We start from the raw sequence: 18,988 nt of genomic DNA on the forward strand, positions 1-18,988 counted from the left end.
ATTTGTGTATTTGTAACCTGCACTTTTATTCAGGTGGTATTGGCAAGAAGCTTCTAAAATCGTGGTCGTAAGCAAAGGGTGTGTTAAACTTGTGAAAGCACAGACCTGGAGAAGGTTCACAGCAGCTCACAGTTTTGCATCTGGGATAAAGCCAGGCTGTTCTCTCAAGCCTAAATGCCAAAAAGTTAATTTTGAGAAGTTAGGAAAGCAACCCAAACCACAAAGAAGCATCTGAGAGGTCAGGAGCAGGTATTTATGGTCTTTCATGGAGATAGTGGGATCTTCTGTGATAAATTTATTGGGGCAGCCCTTCAAAACCATGTCAAAATTCTCTTTTTTTTGGAAGAAGTGTAAGCTGGGTGTTCCCATAGACCTTTACTGGTTGGAACTGGGACATAGCTGTGAGTTCCTGCTGGGACAGAGCTGCTGCTGGGGATGGATGGGTGAGGTTTGCATAGGGAATGTTACAGGGATTTGCTGGATTAATGGGAAAGGTCCTGGCCATGGTCCTGCTCCTGCCCTGCTGTCAGTGAGAGCCAGTTCAACTTCCAGTGGGAAAAGGGATGTTTTTTTCACATGGCATCGTGTTCCCACCAGGTAAGAAACTCTGAGTGGCTGACATGGTGCTTTTGAGCCCCACTTCTTCCCATTTGGAAGTGCTGTCATTTTCTCCTCAATATTTCTGTTTTAATGGAAGTGGTGAAGGAATGGTGTACTTGCCAACAGAGGGCTTCAGAAAACATTATTTGATTACAGCAGAGCGTTTTATTTTCTTTTTGCTCCAAGCTATGGGAAACTGATAAGAAAATTCAAACTGTTTCCTTGAACTCTTCCAAGTTACCCATGTAATTATCTTAGTACCCTTGGAAATAATCCCTTCTTGTATGAAATCTCTCCCCTTACAGAGTGAATTTATTAAGCAGTACTGGGTTTCTTTGCTGGGGGCTGTTTATTTTGGAGTGGCTGAGCCAGGAGGAAGGGGAAGGAGAAATCCTTCAAACCTTCCCTTCCCAGCAGGCCCTCAAAATGTGAAAAGAAAGGGAGAAAAGCAGGGGAGGGAGAAGAAATCTCACCTGCAACTGGCAGAGAAACCCAGAGAGCTGGGAGGGAGCACCCATAGAATCATGGAGTGGTTTGGGTTGGAAGGGACCTTTAAAGGACACCTTCCACTAGCCCAGGTACTCCAAGCCCCATCCAGCCTGGCCTTGGACACTTCCAGGGATGGGGCAGCCACAACTTCTCTGGGCACCCTGTGCCAGGGCCTCCCCACCCTCATCATTAAAAAAAAACTTCCTTAGATCTGCTCTGAACCAGCCTCTTTTAGTTGAAAACCATCGCCCCTTGTCCTGTCTTGCTTCAGTTTGGTGGCTCCTTCTCTCTTCCCCAAGGCCATTTTCCAAGCTGGCCCTGAGGGCACTGAGGACTCAGAGAAGGATGAGGATGTGTTGGAATGAGTGTGGCAGCTGGGGTGAGAGGACTTTTCCCTGTGCTCCCAGCTGTTTGTCACTTGGGCAGTTGAAGTCTCAAACGTTCTCAGGGTGTTGGACATGATCTGCTCTGCACTTGTCCCTGTTTTCTCTTGTCTCTTTGGCAGCACATGAAAATAAAACTGAGCAGGGCTGTTCTTGCTGCCTTCATTGGTGCCAGTCCCAGCCCTTGCTGTCTGGGACTGCTCAGCTTCTGTATCATCCCTGCAGGACCTCACTGATGTTCTTGATGTCTTCTCTTACACCTCTGTATCTGCAGAGAAACCTCATCTCTGCTCTCCTGGAGCTTTTCCAGCCCTGATATCTGTGCCTGAAGACCAGGGAGATTGTGCTAGAACTTACAGATGGCTTTCAGAGATGTTGTCAATCCTTTTTTTTCATCCTCTCCTTGCTTTTTCTGCCCTTTCAGAAGCCCTGCAGAAGGTCTGAGCAGAGAATGCCCTCGTGGCAGGTACAGATGGACCAGGACAGCCCAGAATCAGCATTGCAGGCTGAGATGATTCCCAGACTAATAATCCAGGCATTTTGGCTACTCAGGTGCTCCTAGAGCTGACTTGACCTTTCCTCCCTCCCTGGAGATTACTGCAAAAGTTGCTTTAAAATGTCCCAAAAGCCCGATTCTTGTGTGTTTCTGTAGTATTGGTGGGATCTGTAGAGCACTTGATCTTCAGTATCTTTTTTCACTCTGGGGGGATTTTTGGCAGAGCAGAGGCCCTTTGGGTGACAGGGATTTTTCATTGTCTCGTGGGAGGTGAGATGCACCTCAGCAGATGGCTCAGCTGGCCTTTTGCACTGCAGCCTGCCCTTCAGCCTTTCTCTCTGAGCAGATTTGCACCTCAGAGCCCACAGACAGGGCTCTGGTGACTTGTAGAAATATTCAATCATTCCCTGCCTCCTTGTCCTGTTTCTCAGCCTGCTGACAGCTCCCAGCAGTGGTGGCCCCAAGGAAAAGGCTTTGCATGAAGTTGAGGCAGATTGAGTGACTCCCACGCACTCTGGGCCAGGCAGAAATGTTGTCCCTCACCATGAAAAGGTCAAGACAGAGCTGGAACCATTGAACTGTACAGTGGTGATAGGCCTTTGACAACCTTCCTGTTACGGGAAGGATTTTGGCTCAGATCTTTCTGCCTTGGCATCTTCACAGGCCAAAAAAGAGGGCAGAGAAAATCACCTTGTGCATCCAGGGTTGAATCTGCAGTGTTTATGCCATGTGCTCCTCTTCCCTTCAGCTACAAAGCGCAGGGTCAAGGTCGAGTCATCTCCCGTTGATTCTCCTGGAAGGGGAGCAGGACTTTGGGCAATAACAGCCTTTTCCAGACTTCCTTAAAAGCTAAATGCCAAGTGTTTCAAGAGCCTGAAATTGGGCCTGAGTTTATGTGTAAACCTTGGGTGCTCAGGTAGAGCCGGAGGTGAGACTCTGTTGGCTTGAAAAGGCTCCTGGAGAGCGATGCCAAGAAGTCTTGGCACTTTTTTCATCATGGGGAAGAACAATGATTTCACCTTGGAAGTAACTGTCCAGTCATGAACTGGAGTGGCCCAACATGGGGAAAGGTGAAGAAGCTGGAAAAATCAAAGAGCCCATGGCAGACCCAGTTTCCTGCTTCTTCCTTTGGCTTCTGCTCCTCGCCCTGGCACTCTCAGACACCCCTGTTTGTGTTGAGTGAGTCTCCAGCTTTGAGCCTTCGTGCCAAGGCACTCCAAGGTTTACTTATCTTACCATCATCTTCCTTCCAGTCAATAAAATACACTTCAAGCCTTTGAAGTAGTGGGTTTCAGTGCACTTCAGTTGACTTTTCAAAGAGAGCTCCCAGCATGCCACATCACTTCTCAGCTTGTTTTCTTTTTTTCTTTTTTTTTTTTTACAGTTATGTAAATTCAGGGAGGCCAGACAGTAATGGAGGGAGATTAAAAAGTTCCACGAGACAAATCAGGGTGTGAACTTGCAGAGCATCAGCTAATTTGCCATAACTGCCCATGTGTGTGCTCCTACCCCCATCCTTTCAGCTACACCACTTATCTCTCATTTCCTCCAGGCTCTGGGGTTCCACATGAGCAGCTACCCCGGTCCCATGGATGTGTAGCAAGTTACAGCCTATCTCACCCCAAGGTGATTTATTCATCTGTCTGTATCCTCAGTAATCAAGCCACCATCTTATGGAAAGATTGCCTCTCATTTATTTACGTCTGGCCTTATAACTTCAAACTAAGTTGCTAGTGTGTCTTAATTTTCTCCATCTGTGAAAACAGATGCTGTTTATTTTGGATGATTTGCCAAGGGAGCCCAGTTGCTGGAGCTTCTTAGAGGAGTCAGAGTTGCTGTTGATCTGTGGCAGCACTGGGCTCAGGTCTCGGTGGCACTCCCAGTGAGCTCCTGCATCTGCCAGGCTCTGCTCCCCACCAGCGTGGGGACTGGGGCTCCAGGGCTGTTTTCCTCAATAATCACTTCAAGGATTTAACCTGCAGCTTTGGAATGGCAAGAGACTGACAGGGCTGTTCACAATGAAAAAATGGTGAGACTCATAAAAATCTTTTCTTCTCGGTTTGGGTTTTGTTCCCTCTCTGTGTGAGGCACCTTTGTGTCCCACCACATGGCCTGTCCATAGAGGTCCTTGATGTTATTTCCAGAAACATTCATCCCATGGCAGTGCCATCCATGGCTGTGCCCCTTGGGCACACAGAATTCCCAGAAGAGACATTTCTTCAGAGCATTTTCTTTGAGCAGAGGCTCTTCCAGGGTGTTCATTCAGTGTTTGGCAAGATATCATAGAATTATTTAATGGTTTGGGTTGAAGGGAACCTTTAACATCACCAAGTCTAACCCCCTGCCATGGGCAGGGACAACTTCCACTAGACCAGGTTTCTCAGGGCCCCATCCAGCCTGGCCTTGAGGACTTCCAGGTATGGGAATAGTCCAGTCCCAGCTTCTCATTTTCTGCATATCAGACAAGGGGAAACCAGCTCTGTCTGTGCCAAGCTGGCACTGGAGCGTGGCACCGGCCAAGGCAGGTGGCTTCTGCCAGTGTGGGGCTGCCCAGTCCCTGTACTTCTGCTCTTTTCTTCATAAGGCCATGGCAATGTCAGGCCTGGCTTCTTAAAAGCCAGAGCTGGCAGAGTTTGAGGCTAAATACATGGTTTAAAACCCACTTTCCTCAGGACTTCACCTTCTTTTGTCCCATTGCCTTCTGCAGTACCTCTCCTCTTCCCGGCCTTTGAGGTATCTGCACATCTGAGGGGTCAGAGCGAGGGCTCAGCAGCTCAGGGAAGACAAAGGCAGATTCCCTTTTGCTGGATCTCGATGCCTGAGCTGCCCTGCCTGCCTGGCAGAGCCCTGCTCCCGCTGCTGCAGGTGAAGAGTCGCTGGCACAGAAGTGACGAGCTCGCGGGTGGCCACGGTCCCTCTGAAAAGAGAAAGTTATGATTAAAAAAAACCCACCAAAAACCAACTGTGAGGAGTGACACTGATGGGGAGATGAGAGAGAAGCTCTGTGCATTTGGTTGCTTTCAGTGTCAGGCACAGTTCCAGCCTTTTCTGTTTTCATGGATGGTTTGTAGAGGACTGGCCAAGGCCGAGTGAAACCTAAGGGAAGGAAGGATGCAGATTCCTTTAAAACTGAGAGTTCTGCTTCTTTGGGGACCCTTTTTTCTCTTAAATTGAAAGCTCAGTCCATGTAACTCAGAAGCCAAAAGGATCATTTAAGAGAAAGATGCAGGAACTGGGATCCAGGGCCTGGGTCTCCTTCTGCAGGCTCCAAAGCTCAGCTCTGCAGAGGATTTTTGGGCAGGGTGGGAGGCCAGGGAACACGTCCTGCCCCAACTCACCTCCTGGTGTAGAGCACCTTGGGCAGAATTGGGCCCCCCAGCCCATGTTTGGCCAGCAATAGCTTCCCAATTACATTTTAATGAAATTTTAAAAGACAGCCAATTGAATAATTAACCATAGGGAAGAGGTTTTCTTCTTTCCAAATCTCATTGATGCAAATACTTTGCATCAGGCCACCCATGTTTTGGAGCAGGCAGAGATTCCCCATTCCTGGAGAAATACTGACCTCCAGTGGGATGTGCCTTTAGCACAACTACTCCTGCTCGATCCTGAGTCTTTTATTGGGGGCTCTAAAATGTAAATATGCCGAGGGGGAAAAATAAATCCAGGTGTTGTGTTCAAAGCACGTGTCACCTCTCTTTCACTGCGGTGAGGCTTGGTCCTTCTGAATAACATGGGAAGGGGAATGGCTTTAAACTAGAAGAAGTTTGTCCAATCTAAGTTTAGATTGGAAATTGGGAAGGAATTCTTCCCTGTGAGGGTGGGGAGGCCCTGGCACAGGGTGCCCAGAGCAGCTGTGGCTGCCCCATCCCTGGAAGTGTCCAAGGCCAGGCTGGACGGGGCTTGGAGCAACCTGGGATAGTGGAAGGTGTCCCTGCCCATGGCAGGGGGTGGAATGGGATGAGCTTTAAGGTTCCTTCCCAACCCAAACTACTCTGTGATTCTATTACATGAACACAGTAATTGTCTTTCTTATTGTTTGGGTTGAAAAAGACCTTTAAGATCATCGTTACCCCATCACTGCCAAGCCCACCACTAACCATGTCCCCAGGTTCCACATCTACAAAAAAAAGGGGGGAATTTGCACCAGCAAAGACCCTGATTCCTGGAAAAGCAGTGTCACTTTGGGCATCACTTTGAGCTTCCATCACTCCAACCCTGTGGTCAGGGCATCACTCCCTGTGCAAGGACCTCCCTTCACAGCTGGTTTCAGGGTGTGTGGAGCATTTCCCAGCCTGGCAGGACTGGGAGAGCTGGAATTGAGCTATGCACACGTTGCACCCCTCATCTGAAGGCTCAGAGAGGGTAGGAGCCCTGAGGACAGCTTGCATTTGCTGCTCCCCAGGCAACCCCTGCACTTCTTGCTCCCTGGCTGTTGATAAATGAGGAAATTTTTTGCCTTCCAGCTGTCTGGAATTTAGGGGAATAATTACAGCAGGAATTATCAGGGAGGGACTGGAACAGCTGGGACCTGAGCTTTCACCCACCTGGAAACCCAGGCACCAAGGGACAGATCCTGCGTCCCCACGGTGGAGGTGCTGGCAGTGCAAAGCATCAGCTCTGAACCTGGAGCTGAGCAGGTTTTCCAGCCAGGGAGAGGCCCAGACACTGCTGGCAGCAAGGGAGAAAGGTGAAATGAGTCAATTCCTGCTGCAGGACAGTTTTGGGATGGATTTGCCAATGGAACACGGAGCTTGCCCTGAGGTGCTGCCCCTGTGCCTCTCGCTGTAGCTGCAGCCCTCCACTGCTTCACATCTGGGCTGGGGTTATATGAGGGGAATGAGAGGTTTTTGTTTTGCTCCTGGAGCATTCCAGCAGTGCCTGTTGTGGTTTAGGGTGTGGGTTTTACTCTGGGGGGCAACTGGAAAGAGGGATCCTTTGTAGAAAATTGGCTGAGCGGGAACGCCGGGGGCTGCACAGCCTGGCCCAGTGCCTGGGGCAGGAGTGGTCCCACCTGAGCCCCTCCTGGGGGATGTCCCCCACCCTGCTCCAAGCCCCCATCTGCCCTGTGAGTGCCTGTCCCAGCCCCCACAGCCAGGGGAGCCTCTTCCATCACCTTTCCCGTGCAGACGGGATCAGTTCATGGGCTCAGCTCCCCTCATCCCTCTCCAGGTCCCCCGACTCTGCCCAGCCAGGATGCTGCCAGGTACCCCTGGGGCTCCAAAAATACCTTGCTGATGCTTTGAAGCAGCTGTGCCAGTGCAGGCAGCTGCCTGCTCCCATTGCCTCTGGCACTGGGATGTGGCACTGCTCCTTCCCAGGGACTGTGCCCACCCTGGGGCATCTCCAAGGAGGGCTGGACCCCTGGTGCTGGGCAGGGATTGCTGCTGTCCTGCTGCCCCCAAACATAAGGAGAGAACAGGGTTGCTGCTCTGAGTTGGCTCTGGTGCTCCAGGTGGGGGTTTCTCAGCTCTTTGGTGTCCCCTTGGCACAGTTTGGGGTTTGGGGCCCCCCGGGTGACAGGCCTGGCTCTGTCTTGCAGTGCGCTGTGCCGAGCTGCAGATCCAGCTGACGGAGGCTGTGTCCACCCTGGCTGGCCAGAAGGAGCTCGTGGCCAAGCTGGAGCACGACCTCAGCACCATCCAAGCCCTGTCTGCCGTGCATCGCCCGGATGCAGAGGTACCCCCCCCTCCCCCCGGCCCCGGGCTTGGCTCTCAGAGCTGGAAGTGTGAGGGAGTGTTCACCTCCTCTTTTTTCCCTTTTTAAAATTGTTTTTCCTTCCTTTTCTCTCTGCCTGATATTTCACCCAGCAGAGATTTGCACGGTGCCCGTGCAGTGGGGAGGTGCTGGCGTGGGAGGGGGTGGTACCAGTGGCACCCAGGAACCATCTAGCCCTTCTCCTTCCCAGGCAGAGGCTGGGATTTGAGGTTGAACACCAGCCTTTCCACGCTGTGTCAGTCCTGATCCTTCCAGGATGCCCATCCAGCAGGGATGCGGCTGCAGCTGCCAGGGCAGTAGCAGGATCCAGGAGGGTTTGCTTTGCCCAGGCACCTTTGGGTGGGTGGGAAATGCTTAACCCCTTCTGCTTGTGCTGCCCAGGGTGCGGCCACCCCCGGCCTGGAGAAGATCCCTGAGCCCATCAAGGAGGCCACGGCACTGTTTTATGGTGAGAGGAGGGAGTGAAACTGGCGCTGGGACACCCCAGTGCCATGGGCAGGGTGGTCAGTTGTCCAGGGGTGGCAGCACGAGGAGGCTCCTGAGCCAGAACAGGCATCACCTGCTCCGTGTGTCCCTCACTGGGACAGTTTTCCATGCTGGGCATGGTTTGCCCATCCTTTGGCTCCTCCCAAGGGGTGCAGTGGGCACGTGCCAGGCCTGGCTCTGTGCTGAGCTGGTGAACCCAGGCTGAACCAAACACCCTGAGCTCTGTGCTCTGCCTCCTGCTCTTCCCACACCAAACCCCTCCAGAGCCAGCCAGTGAAACATTTCCTGTACATCAGCCCCTGCGCTGAGGTCTGCAGGAGAAAATGAATCAAAAAAAAAATAACAACTCTTTGCTCCTTTGGGAGAAAAACAACAACAACAAAACACTTCCTTTCCTTTTTTCCTTTCTTTGCTTGGTTTTTGGTTTTTTTTTTTTTTTTGGTTTGTTTTGAAAGGTTTTGAAAATACAAGATAAACAATATCACAGCAACAGTCCCACCAAGCCAAACAACCTGCAGCCACCCCTCCTGCACTATGAATAACTGCTCTGTGCAGCTGCCTGACTCATGGCCTTGGGGACACATTTCTCCTTGGCCATGGATGCCACTGCCAGGAAGAAAGAGCAGGGAGGGATGGCCACAGCCCCCCAGGCATGCTCAGAGCCCCCTCATGGGGGGCAACCCATGTGGGACACCCAAAAAATGGGGCCCTGGGCATAGCAAGCTGGTGGTGGATGAGGAGTCAGGGTAGGGGAGAGAAGGGTGTGGATGGAGGGGCTGGTTGTGGCTCTGGGGCTTTATTTTAATGCTGCAGCTGCTGCAGAAGCCAGAGGAGAGATGGAGAGGGTTGGGGTCAGGGAAAGGCAGATGTGGGTTGCAACAAATAATGCAATTGGTTTTCCTCTCCACTTCCAGGATGAGTCCTCAAAAATGAAAAAATAACCCATAAATACCAGTCCATGTTGTAATAACTGTGCACAGGGGTTTATCTGGGTGCCCCCAAGGTCCCACAGCAGGAGGACCATGAGCAAGCCCCTGGGGTGGATGGTGGGCATCTACCAGCTCATCTCTCACGCCAAACCTCGTCCACAGGTCACCCTCCATCCCCTGGCACCTCATTCCCTGAGGGGCAGGTGGACTCACTCCTCTCCATCATCTCCAGCCAGCGGGAACGCTTCCGGGCCAAGAACCAGGAGCTGGAGGGGGTGAGTGTGCTGGGGAGGGGGCTGGGGGGCTGCAGGGCCTCAGCCTGGGCTGGCTGCTCTGCTGACCTGCAAGGAATTTTGTACCAACCACTCACTGCAAGCAAGAGGAAAATACATCCTGCTGTGAGCAGGACCAAAGCCTGCCCCAGCCCATGTTGTTCCAGCTCAAGGACAGGTCCAAATCCCTGTGTCCCTGTGCTTGGCCTCCTGGCACAGTCTTTGGGGTAGCCATGGAAAAACCACGTAGAGGATGCATTTTGGGGTAACAAACTGAAGGAGAGCTCAAAATAACCCTTTCAAAGCTGTCAGATTGTGTCTGCACATCCTGTGGGAGCCACATCCCATCCCAAAGTCCCCCTCAGCCACCTTGGCTGCCCCAGCCCTTCTTTGGCCACTGAGGGATGGGGTTCTTAATGGTTCAGGACTGGGAGCCCTGTTCTGCCACACCTGGGACAGTTTTAATTAGGGAGCAATTTGAATTCAGAACCAGGGGGGTTTAATTCCTGAGAAGGGACTGAACCCTGGCTGGATGCACTGAATCCCCCCTGGCTGGATCCCATTCTCCCCCTGCCCCCCGTGCAGGAGAACCGGATGCTGCAGCACACGGTGCACGCCCTGCAGAGCGAGCTGGACAACCTGAGAGCTGACAACATCAAGCTCTATGAGAAGATCAAGTTCCTGCAGAGCTACCCTGGCCGGGTGAGTGTCCATCTGTTCATCTGTCTGTCCATCCTCGGGCTGGGCTCACACGGACAGACAGCCCACACAGAAACTGCACATTTCCAATATGCAGCTTGCATGGAAGTTGGAGCTAATTGGGGTGGGAAAAGGTGCAGTGCTCTGTCCAGAGGAGCAGGGACCCCACCTCCCTGCCAGGAAGGCAGTTTAGAACTGTGCTGAGGGGTCTTTGAAGCCAGAAGCCCAAATTTCCTCCCTACTAGAGCTGCTACACCCCCCTTTGATGCTCACTGCTGGCAATGTGGTGCTCTAGCAGGTAAATGTGGATCCTTCTACCTGAGCAGGCAGCCAGGGGTTAAACTGGGACCTCCTGCAATAAATCCCTGCCGTAGAGCCTGGAAAATAATTCATCCTGTCCCACCTGTGCTCATTCCTGAACTTCTTGTAGCCAGCAGAGAGAGCTGCTCCCTGAGCAGCCAGAAGACAGACAAAAGAGAAGAAACCAGCCCAAAATCATCCCAGTAATGCCAGGAGGAGGCTGGGAAGGGGGACCAGACTTGGCTGCAACCTGCTCTGCTCATGCTGTGTCGCTGAGGAGTTCATCCCTGGGGGTTTGCAGGAGGGGCAGGCTGCTGCCCGGGAGCTTTCCACTGCAGGCACTTCTCCGGTCAGAGCCAGGCTGTCCTGACCTAAAAATGCCAAAGTGCCACTCACAGAGAGGACACCCATTCCCTGCCATCCTTCCCTCTCGCTGCTGCCTTCCCGTGCTGCCTGGACCGAGTCTGTTTTGTTGATGGATATTTTAATAGCATTTGGGGGTGGGAAACTCCTACAGCTGTGAGGGACCTTATTTGGTTCTTTTATTTATGCCTCCGTGATGACGCCAGGTCGTCCCCTCTGACATATTTTCCCGTTTCTCCTGCGGAATATCATATCCATGTTTATCCTCCGCCACAAGGCAACCCCTGAATGCCATTGCCATGAGCTAAAGAGCAAAACCCTCCGTGGCAGCAGCGCTTGGGATTGCATAATTCACCCTCTAATGGGGCATGTGACACGTTAAAAATACTCATCAAAGATCGCTCCACCGGGCCAGGCTGCGGCCAGTTCAGCGCCCCTAAATGGTCTCATCGCGCTGACCCGAGGCTCGGGTTTCAGTGTGTGAGGGCTGGTTGTTACTAAAGGTTTACACGGAGGTGTAACAACCAGCCACGGGGCTGGGCAGGGCAACCTTCTGCACGTAGGAACAGGTCCAGAAAGCCCTCGGGGAGTGTCAGCACTGCCGAGCTGGCTGGGCAGAGCGGGAGGTGGCACCGGGCTGGGACAGGGCTGGATTCGCACCGGAGCGAGCAGCCAGAGCTTGCAGCAGGCTGGTGGCTGCATGTGCTGTTTCCTGGCTGGGTTTGGGCAGGAATGATGTGGAATCTGCAGTTCCTGCAGAGGTGGAGGAAGGAGGAGCAGGGATGTGCAGGCTGCACGAGCATCCTCGGGGCTCGCTGCGGCCGAGGCTGTGTAAGGGGGACCTCTGTCCCAGGAGAAGTATAAAATCCAGCCTGTCTGAACCCACCCAAATCTTTCCCTTCTTTCAAGAGGTTTTCTTCGTTTTCCTTGCCCTTTTCCCAGTTTATAACAGCTCTGTGTTTGGACAATGATTTGCTCCTCCTAAACCGCTGTGTCCATCCTACCTGGCCCAGCAGCAAAGGAATTCAGGGTGGGATTTGCAGTAGCCCAGCTGAGCCCTGTGAGGACGACACAGTTGACAATTATTCCATGGAAAGGGCCAAAAACAGGGAGACACAGGAGAAACAGGAAGTCCTCATGGCAGAATCCCCTGGTGTAACAACCCAAGGTCCTTTCCAACCCAAACCATTCTATGAAGAAATGATTTTGTTCAACAGTTCCCGTTGTGCTTCTCCTTTCTGAAGGGGACAGATGCTGTCGGCCCCGTGGGTCAGCTCTGGGCTGTGCTGCTCCATCCTTTGGGGGTCATTTCTTCCAAATGGGGGACCTGGGGGCTCTGTCCTTGTGCTGGGTGTCCCTGCTGGCTCTCACGCTGCCTTTGCTCCCACAGGGCAGCAGCAGGGATGACACGGAGCAGCGCTACTCCTCCCAGTATGAGGAACGCCTGGACCCCTTCTCCTCCTTCAGCAGGAAGGTATGAAAGGCCCCCCCCAGCACCCTCCTCTCCATCAGCCTCTGTCTGCTGTGGGATCATGCCCAGATGAAATCCAGGGACCTCTGATAGAATGAAACGCACTCAAACGCCCTTTGCTTTCAAAAATAAAAACTAAATAAAAGTCACTGTGCCCAGATGATGGCTGGGGGTAGGGGGAAATAGGAGCATCCTGGGGCACACAGCTCCTTCCATGTTTTGCAAACCCCAAATTAACCCTTTGAGCCTTAAAATCCTCTGTGGTTTCCTTTCAGGAGCGCCAGAGGAAGTACCTGAGCCTCAGTCCCTGGGATAAAGCCACGCTGAGCATGGTGAGTGGCTGCTCTGCCAGCTCTGGTGGGAGCTGAGAGGTTTTTAACCCAGTGCCTGCAAGGCAATGGGGCTCTTGGGCATTGGGAAGGCCCCATCCCTGCTGCCCCAGGCAGGGGTGCAGACCACACTGGGGCCATGCTGGGTTCGGGTTAGGAGCAATTCCTTTCCTCCTGTGCTGTCCAGGGCAGCGGTGGAGCCACCATCCCCAGAGGTATTTAACAGACATGGAGATGTGGCACTTGGGGACGTGGGTAGTGGTGGCCTTGGCAGTGCTGGGGGAATGGTTGGACTGAAGGATTTTTGAGGTCTTTTCCGACCTACACAATTCTGATTCTATTCTGATTCCAAGCACCTCTCCTCTGGTTTGTAGTGTGCTGGGGGGCTCAGGGCTGCACCCCCATCCAGAGTCAAAGCCTCCTGCATCAGAGACCCCCCCGAGAGAGCCCCAGCACCCCACACATCTGGGGAGGAGGAGTGTGAAGGGCTGCAGAGGGTCCAACACTCCAGGGAAGATCTCTGCCCCACACAGCACAGCATCCTCAAGCACACAGTGACTTCTCATTGCATTCTCCATAAAAACCCCTTCCCAAGCCCTGATCCTTCCTGCTCTGGCTCTTCTTTCCAAAAAAGTATCAGGGAAAATGCTGGGGAAGCTGTGGTGTCTGCAGCAGCTGAGGGTCCTTGCCTGAGCCAGGGAGGGCAGGAGGCGACTGCTGCCACTGCAAGCCTGGGCTGCCATCTCTTAGGGCTGAACTTTCTGAGCTAAAAATGTGGTTATTGAGGAAATCTGACTTATATTGGAATTTGTGGCATTAGCAGCAGGCTCAGGATGGGCTTTTGGCTGAGTTAACCCCCAGCTCTACAGCACAAGGGAGGTGAACGTGGGACTGTGGGGCTGCAGCAGCCCCAGAACACAGAGATATCCTGCAATAAAGGCAGAGTTGTCATTTGCATAAAAACCAAGCAAATGCCAACATGAATATGGATTGTGTGGCATGCCAGCACCACGGAGAATTAATGAAAGGCATTCACAAAAAAAAAACTGACTTAGGGGAGTTATTCCTTGGGAATATTTAAGAACATAATCTTGTTTGTTACAGCAGCCTCCGCCGTGGCCGTGAATAGCAAAGACAATTTCAGCCCGGAATGGGTTTGGTGGGAGATCTGTGGGTTTTAATGCCAGCTTTGGAAAGCCTGCATGGTGTTTGGGGAATGTGCTTATGTCCATAATGAGTCCCTGGGTTACAGCAGGAATAAAGAGTGGCTATGAAGGAAGGCAGGACCTTCCTTTACAAGCCACTCCTCTGCTGCTCCTGATTTTCATGCTTTTGAAGGGAGGCACACGAAGGATTTCCCACTGGGATCTTGGTGTGATGTGCCAAAAGGGCTCAGGTGTCACCAGGGCCTGGCTGTGGTTCAGTGACCTCTCCAAAATGAGGGGTGGAGGGCAATTTAACCCCACCCCACAGGTTTCCAGCCCCCAATGAGGTTGGGCAGCCCTGTGGGGTGGCACAGGACTGGCAAGGGTGGAGAGCAAACCTTTTGGGACAGACCTTGCAGAGCCAGAGCAAGGGGACACCAGGGCCCGGCTCTGGGAACACCAGCACAGCCTTGGCTCCAGTGCCCTGCCCAGGAGGCGATGAGGGGATGCTGCAAATCACAAGTTGTTCGAGCTCATGAATTAAAAATGTGCAAGACTTAATTACTGCCGGGGTTTCTCTGCGGAGCAGGCACTGAGGCAGGGCTGGCACAGCAGGAGCGGGGAGAGCCGCTGGAGAGAGCTGGGTGAAAGCAACTCAGATAAACCCCCAGAAGAGTTTTCAGTAGGGGCAAGCCCACAGCAGGCAGCCCTGAGTCCACCTCAGTTTGGGCAAATTTGGGCTGAGAGCGTTGGCACTTGTGCAGCCACTTCGAAGGAGCGTCACTGCTCGGAGGTGGGCGCAGGTGGGTGGCAAACACCACCTCACTGCATGTTTGTGTAGGGTCTGGCAGGAACAGGCTCCCAGTCCTGGCCAGGCTCTCTCCAAGGCTGTTTGAGGAGAGCTGGTTTCCGCTGGCCCCCATCGAAGTGGGATTTTCCACTCTGCTCTTCTGCAGGGGCGGCTCATCCTGTCCAACAAGACCGCTCGGACCGTGGCCTTCTTCTACACCCTGTTCCTGCACTGCCTCGTCTTCCTGGTGAGTGTGTGGGCCACAGGGGGTGGGCACTGAGACAAAACATCTGCTATCATCCCCTCCAGGGGGGATTTGGGCTGGTTTAAGATGTGCCAAGCAGAGCGTTGCAGCTGCTGTGTCAGTGGCGCTGGAGGCACGGCAGGGCCAGGAGTGTGGGACACAGACATGCCAGGGAATATCCCCCTCGGCTCCACAGGGTGGAAATCCCACCCTGGGTGGGCACAGGCTTGCCCAAGGGCAGGAGCTGGAAGCTGTCTGTGTGTTCATGTTGTTCCTGGGAGCAGCCATGGGACCGTGGTGCCGCTGTGCCGGGAGCTCACACGGAGTTTGTGTATTCCCAAGCAAGCCCTCTGCCTAGTGGGGAGCAAAATTTTGGTTAATTATTATGAATCCAATAACAAAAGCGATTTTAGGAATAAAATACATCCCCCTGAGCCCACACTGCCTGGTTCTAGACCATGTGCAATTGCACTTTCCTATTCCTGGGTGCCTTCTTAACCTCCTGCTCAGTGGAGCTCATTTGCTGCCTCTCCAGGGATGAGCTCTGGCTCTCCCCATGCTTCTTACCTGCCCTGTCGCTCTCTTTTTCTCCAGTTTTCAAGATTCCCCAACTCTACATTAGAGCTGAAAGTAGAAAAGCAAAGATTTGGTAGGAATGGAGGCTTGAGCCTGCCAGAATCTCCTGGGAGTTTGTCATGGTGCAAACTCCTCCTATATCCTTGCACAGTGTCTGGGAGTTTATTTGTCATTTCAGGGAGGAAAAAACAAGCCAAACAAGTCATCAATAATTAAACGAGGAAACGAGATGAAAGCCAAATCAGAACAATATTTCTGTCCTGCTCGCAAAGTTATTTTGGTGAGGAAAGGAGCAAAGGAAATAAAAAGTTAAACATCATTAAACTTTAAAGCTCTAACCCCAAAAAAAAAAAAAAAAACAAAAAAGAAAAGGAAAGGAAAATTCATAAATATTACATGGCTGGAATGATCTCACATCATCTAGACACAAAAGGGCCTGAAATCCAGCACCCAGCACTGCCTGGGCTGGGCACAAACTGTGTGTGCCACAGGGGACTGGAGGAAGCCCCTGTTCCTGCACACCCACAGTGGGAGTGACATCTCTGCCACTGATCCCGGGAGACTTCAATTAACCCTAATTTGGAGGCCTGCTGGTGGGTGTTTGTGTGGTTCGGGTGATTCCCTGGTGATAGCAGCTTACAAGTCCCCAAGGCTTGAACGAATCAGTGGGGAATGGGAGGGCTTGTCCCTCTTCCCAAACCCCAGCACTGCCTCCTGCCTCCTCAGACCTCGGCTCTGGAATGAAAACACGGAGCCATGAAGGTAAAAAGGAGTCAAGCCAAGCAGTGACCTTCCTTAAGCCTGTTCCAAAAATACATCTCTGTCCATGTGCAGCCCTGAGCCTTGCCCTGAGCTACCACAGCCACAGCAGCGCTGTCCCAGTAAAAATAACCCACTGGGAAAGGTCATCCTGACCATCCTGAGGGCAACCCCTGCAACACACCGGGGGTTCCCCATGCTGGTGATCATAGAATCATAGCGTGGGTGGGAAGGGACCTTAAAGCCCATCCAGTGCCACCCCCTGCCATGGGCAGGGACACCTTCCACTGTCCCACGTTATTCCAAGCCCCATCCAACCTGGCCTTGGGCACTTCCAGGGACAGGGGCAGCCACAGCTTCTCTGGGCACCTGTGCCAGGGCCTGCCCACCCTCGTAGGTATCTCCCTGATACCAAATCTAAACTCTGTATCTGTTTGAAGCCATTCCCCTTTGTCCTGTCACTCCATGCCTTTGTCACAAGTCCCTCTCCAGGATGGGATGGCAGGGCCAGGCTGGCACAGCAGTGGCACAGACTGCAGTGAGGAGGGGCTGGGATGGAGGTGGAAGCAGAGCTGATCCCATTCCTTCCTTTCCTTGCAGGTGCTCTACAAAACCGCCTGGAGCGAGAGCGTGGGACGGGACTGTGCTGCCTTCTGTGCTAAGAAGTGAGTGAAGACAGGCTGGGGGCCCCGGGGTTTGTTTGGTGGGCAGGGCTTGGTGGTCTGCAGCAGGTATTTTGGGCACCTCAGTGCTGGAAACAAGGCCAGTTAATGGGGCTTTAAACCCAGTGAGGATGGGGGGGAGAAAAAGTCACGGTGCGGGGCAACCGCTTGTGTTCGGTTGGGTGTTTTCCAAACCCTTTCCTGCGGGCAGTCCTTGCCCAGGAGGAATCCTGATAAAGGCAAATGTGATCCTGGAGACCTGGGTCAGACCCGTGCCATGACTCCGGTTCCCTGCTGCCCGCGGCTGGAGCAGAGCACGGTGCTTATCCTCCTGGAATGACCCCTTGGAATCGGAGCGGCTCCTGCTTGGCTGCCAGAGCCCCTTGGAGCTTGCTGCAGGCTAACGTGGCTCTGCCCTCTCCCCAGGTATGCTGACCACCTCCACGAGTTCCACAAGAATGGGGACGTGGGTGACATGTGGCAGTGACAGCTGGACACGGCCCCGCCGGCCCTGGCTCCCTCCCACCCCGCAGCAGGAGCCGTCCCTCCACTCCTGCCAGCAGCTGTACTGGAGCTTTGCTTTCTGCTTTGTAGGATGATGATCCCCCCCGTTCCCACCCTTGAAATTAAAAGCCTCAGCTAAGGGAGAATCATCTTCCAGCCCTGGAAGGGCTGCAGCAGTTCCTGTGCTCTCCTGATGTCCCAGAAAGCTCAGTCTTTACCAAAACACGTGGAAAATGCAGGATCAGAGGTACCCCTCCTCCCAGATGCACATGTCTCTCCCATCCTGTTTGAAGTCCAGTGCAACACTGGGTGGGCTGAATCTAGCCAGAACTGGGGAGGAAAAGCAGCCTCCTGAACTTGCATTTTCAGGTGTTGTGCTATTTGAGAATTCCTATTTTGCTCCAGCTCTGGGGATCTCCTGCCTGTGCTGCTGGGCACCGGCAGATGCCCTTCTTGAACTGGAGCCCTCAGTTTGGGCATAGTTCGGGATAGTTAGGACTTAAAGGGCATGAAGGGAGGTGCTGCTGGTCAGGCCTGACCTCACAGGAATGCTCCAGACTCTCCTTGCTGAGATATTTCTGACTCTTAGGAAACCACAAGTCAAATCAAGCGATTGCTGGTGATTGGGTTTGCTGGGTGATGAACACTGGGCTGCTAATTGGGCTGATTTGGGGAGACAGAGGCGATAGGAGATGCTCCAATTAAAAAGAGCAGGTCCCAGCAACCCCCCCTTCCTGCTGTGACCACATGGTGAGGGAAGATATTAGCTTGTTAAGGTGGTCCTCAATTAAAATTCCCCTCTGTAGACAGGAGAATAGCATTGCTCCCAATTAATATTTCATTGCAGACTCACATCTATTCCCATTCCCGTTGCTGGGAAGCCGGGGCCTCTAACGGAGCATGCAGGGAAAGGCCTCACATCTGCCATGGGCAGCCAGGGTTTATTTATAGGAACTGTGGCCAGCGGCAAAATGTAAAATACTCATAAATTGAAGGGAGGGATAAACCCCAAGGGACCAACCCACACCTGTCCCCTCGGAAAACTGAGCCCAAACGGAAGGGAAGCGTGCCAGGATGCAGCGAGGGGGTGATGCTGCCGTGGCTGGGGCCCTCTTCATAAAATAATCAACTTCGGGTCTGGGGGAGATGAGCTTTGGCTGCCTGAAGTCAGTAGCTGGGAAACATGATCCAAGGAAGGGTGGGCTGCTTGTTGAGGCTTTGTTGGGAAGGTTAAATTTGCTTTTTTTAGCAGCTGTATGTGGCGTCTTGGAATTGCAAAACTTCTGCAGCTATTCACACTTGTACTCCTCATAAATGACTTAAAATAGATGTCGAGTTCTGTTGGACAAGTGATAAAATAAACTTAGCCATGCATTGACTGGGTGGCTTTTGTGCTCTGCTTCCTTTTTTATTTTTTTGGACTTTTGATATTAAACAACTGAGAAATGTCCTGCTCGAGTCCAAGGGCAGAGTGTGCAGCTAATTTTAGAAACCCATTACAGCAGCTAAATGCAGCGATGTCTCGCAGCGCCAGGGAGGGCAGGACCTCTGTCCCCGTGTGCTGCAGCCAGCGTCCCAGCTGCCATCAACACCAGCATCCCACGGGCCTGAGAAAGGCTCTGGGGAAGGAGGGACCATGGGAATAGAGCCCAGGCAGCTCCAAATCCTGAGATATTCTGGATATCCCCACGTGGCTGTTGGCAAAGGCGCTCCAGCTGAACGGTGTAAATTTGCCTGGCTAATTTTGGTGAGCTGCTCGTCATCCCCCTCTTC

At 52.8% G+C, this 18,988-nt stretch overlaps 1 protein-coding gene across 1 annotated transcript in view; it reads left to right on the forward strand.

Moving 5' to 3' along the window:
- CUX1 (cut like homeobox 1) overlaps positions 1–18,593 on the forward strand; it is a 269,017-nt gene extending 250,424 nt beyond the window's left edge. The window contains exons 15-23 of the mRNA XM_042025988.1: positions 7,511–7,647; positions 8,068–8,134; positions 9,264–9,376; positions 9,959–10,075; positions 12,126–12,209; positions 12,482–12,538; positions 14,637–14,717; positions 16,650–16,714; positions 17,138–18,593. Of these exons, the coding sequence (XP_041881922.1) occupies positions 7,511–7,647; positions 8,068–8,134; positions 9,264–9,376; positions 9,959–10,075; positions 12,126–12,209; positions 12,482–12,538; positions 14,637–14,717; positions 16,650–16,714; positions 17,138–17,198 (782 nt within the window). The 3' untranslated portion in view covers positions 17,199–18,593. The remainder of the gene's footprint in view (positions 1–7,510; positions 7,648–8,067; positions 8,135–9,263; positions 9,377–9,958; positions 10,076–12,125; positions 12,210–12,481; positions 12,539–14,636; positions 14,718–16,649; positions 16,715–17,137) is intronic.
- Positions 18,594–18,988: the final 395 nt, after the last annotated feature.

The sequence above is a fragment of the Corvus kubaryi genome, unplaced genomic scaffold, assembly GCF_017639235.1.
Source record: "Corvus kubaryi isolate FWS band 111438036 unplaced genomic scaffold, C.kubaryi_AGA036_p1.0 37284, whole genome shotgun sequence".
Taxonomy (NCBI): Eukaryota; Metazoa; Chordata; class Aves; order Passeriformes; family Corvidae; genus Corvus; species Corvus kubaryi.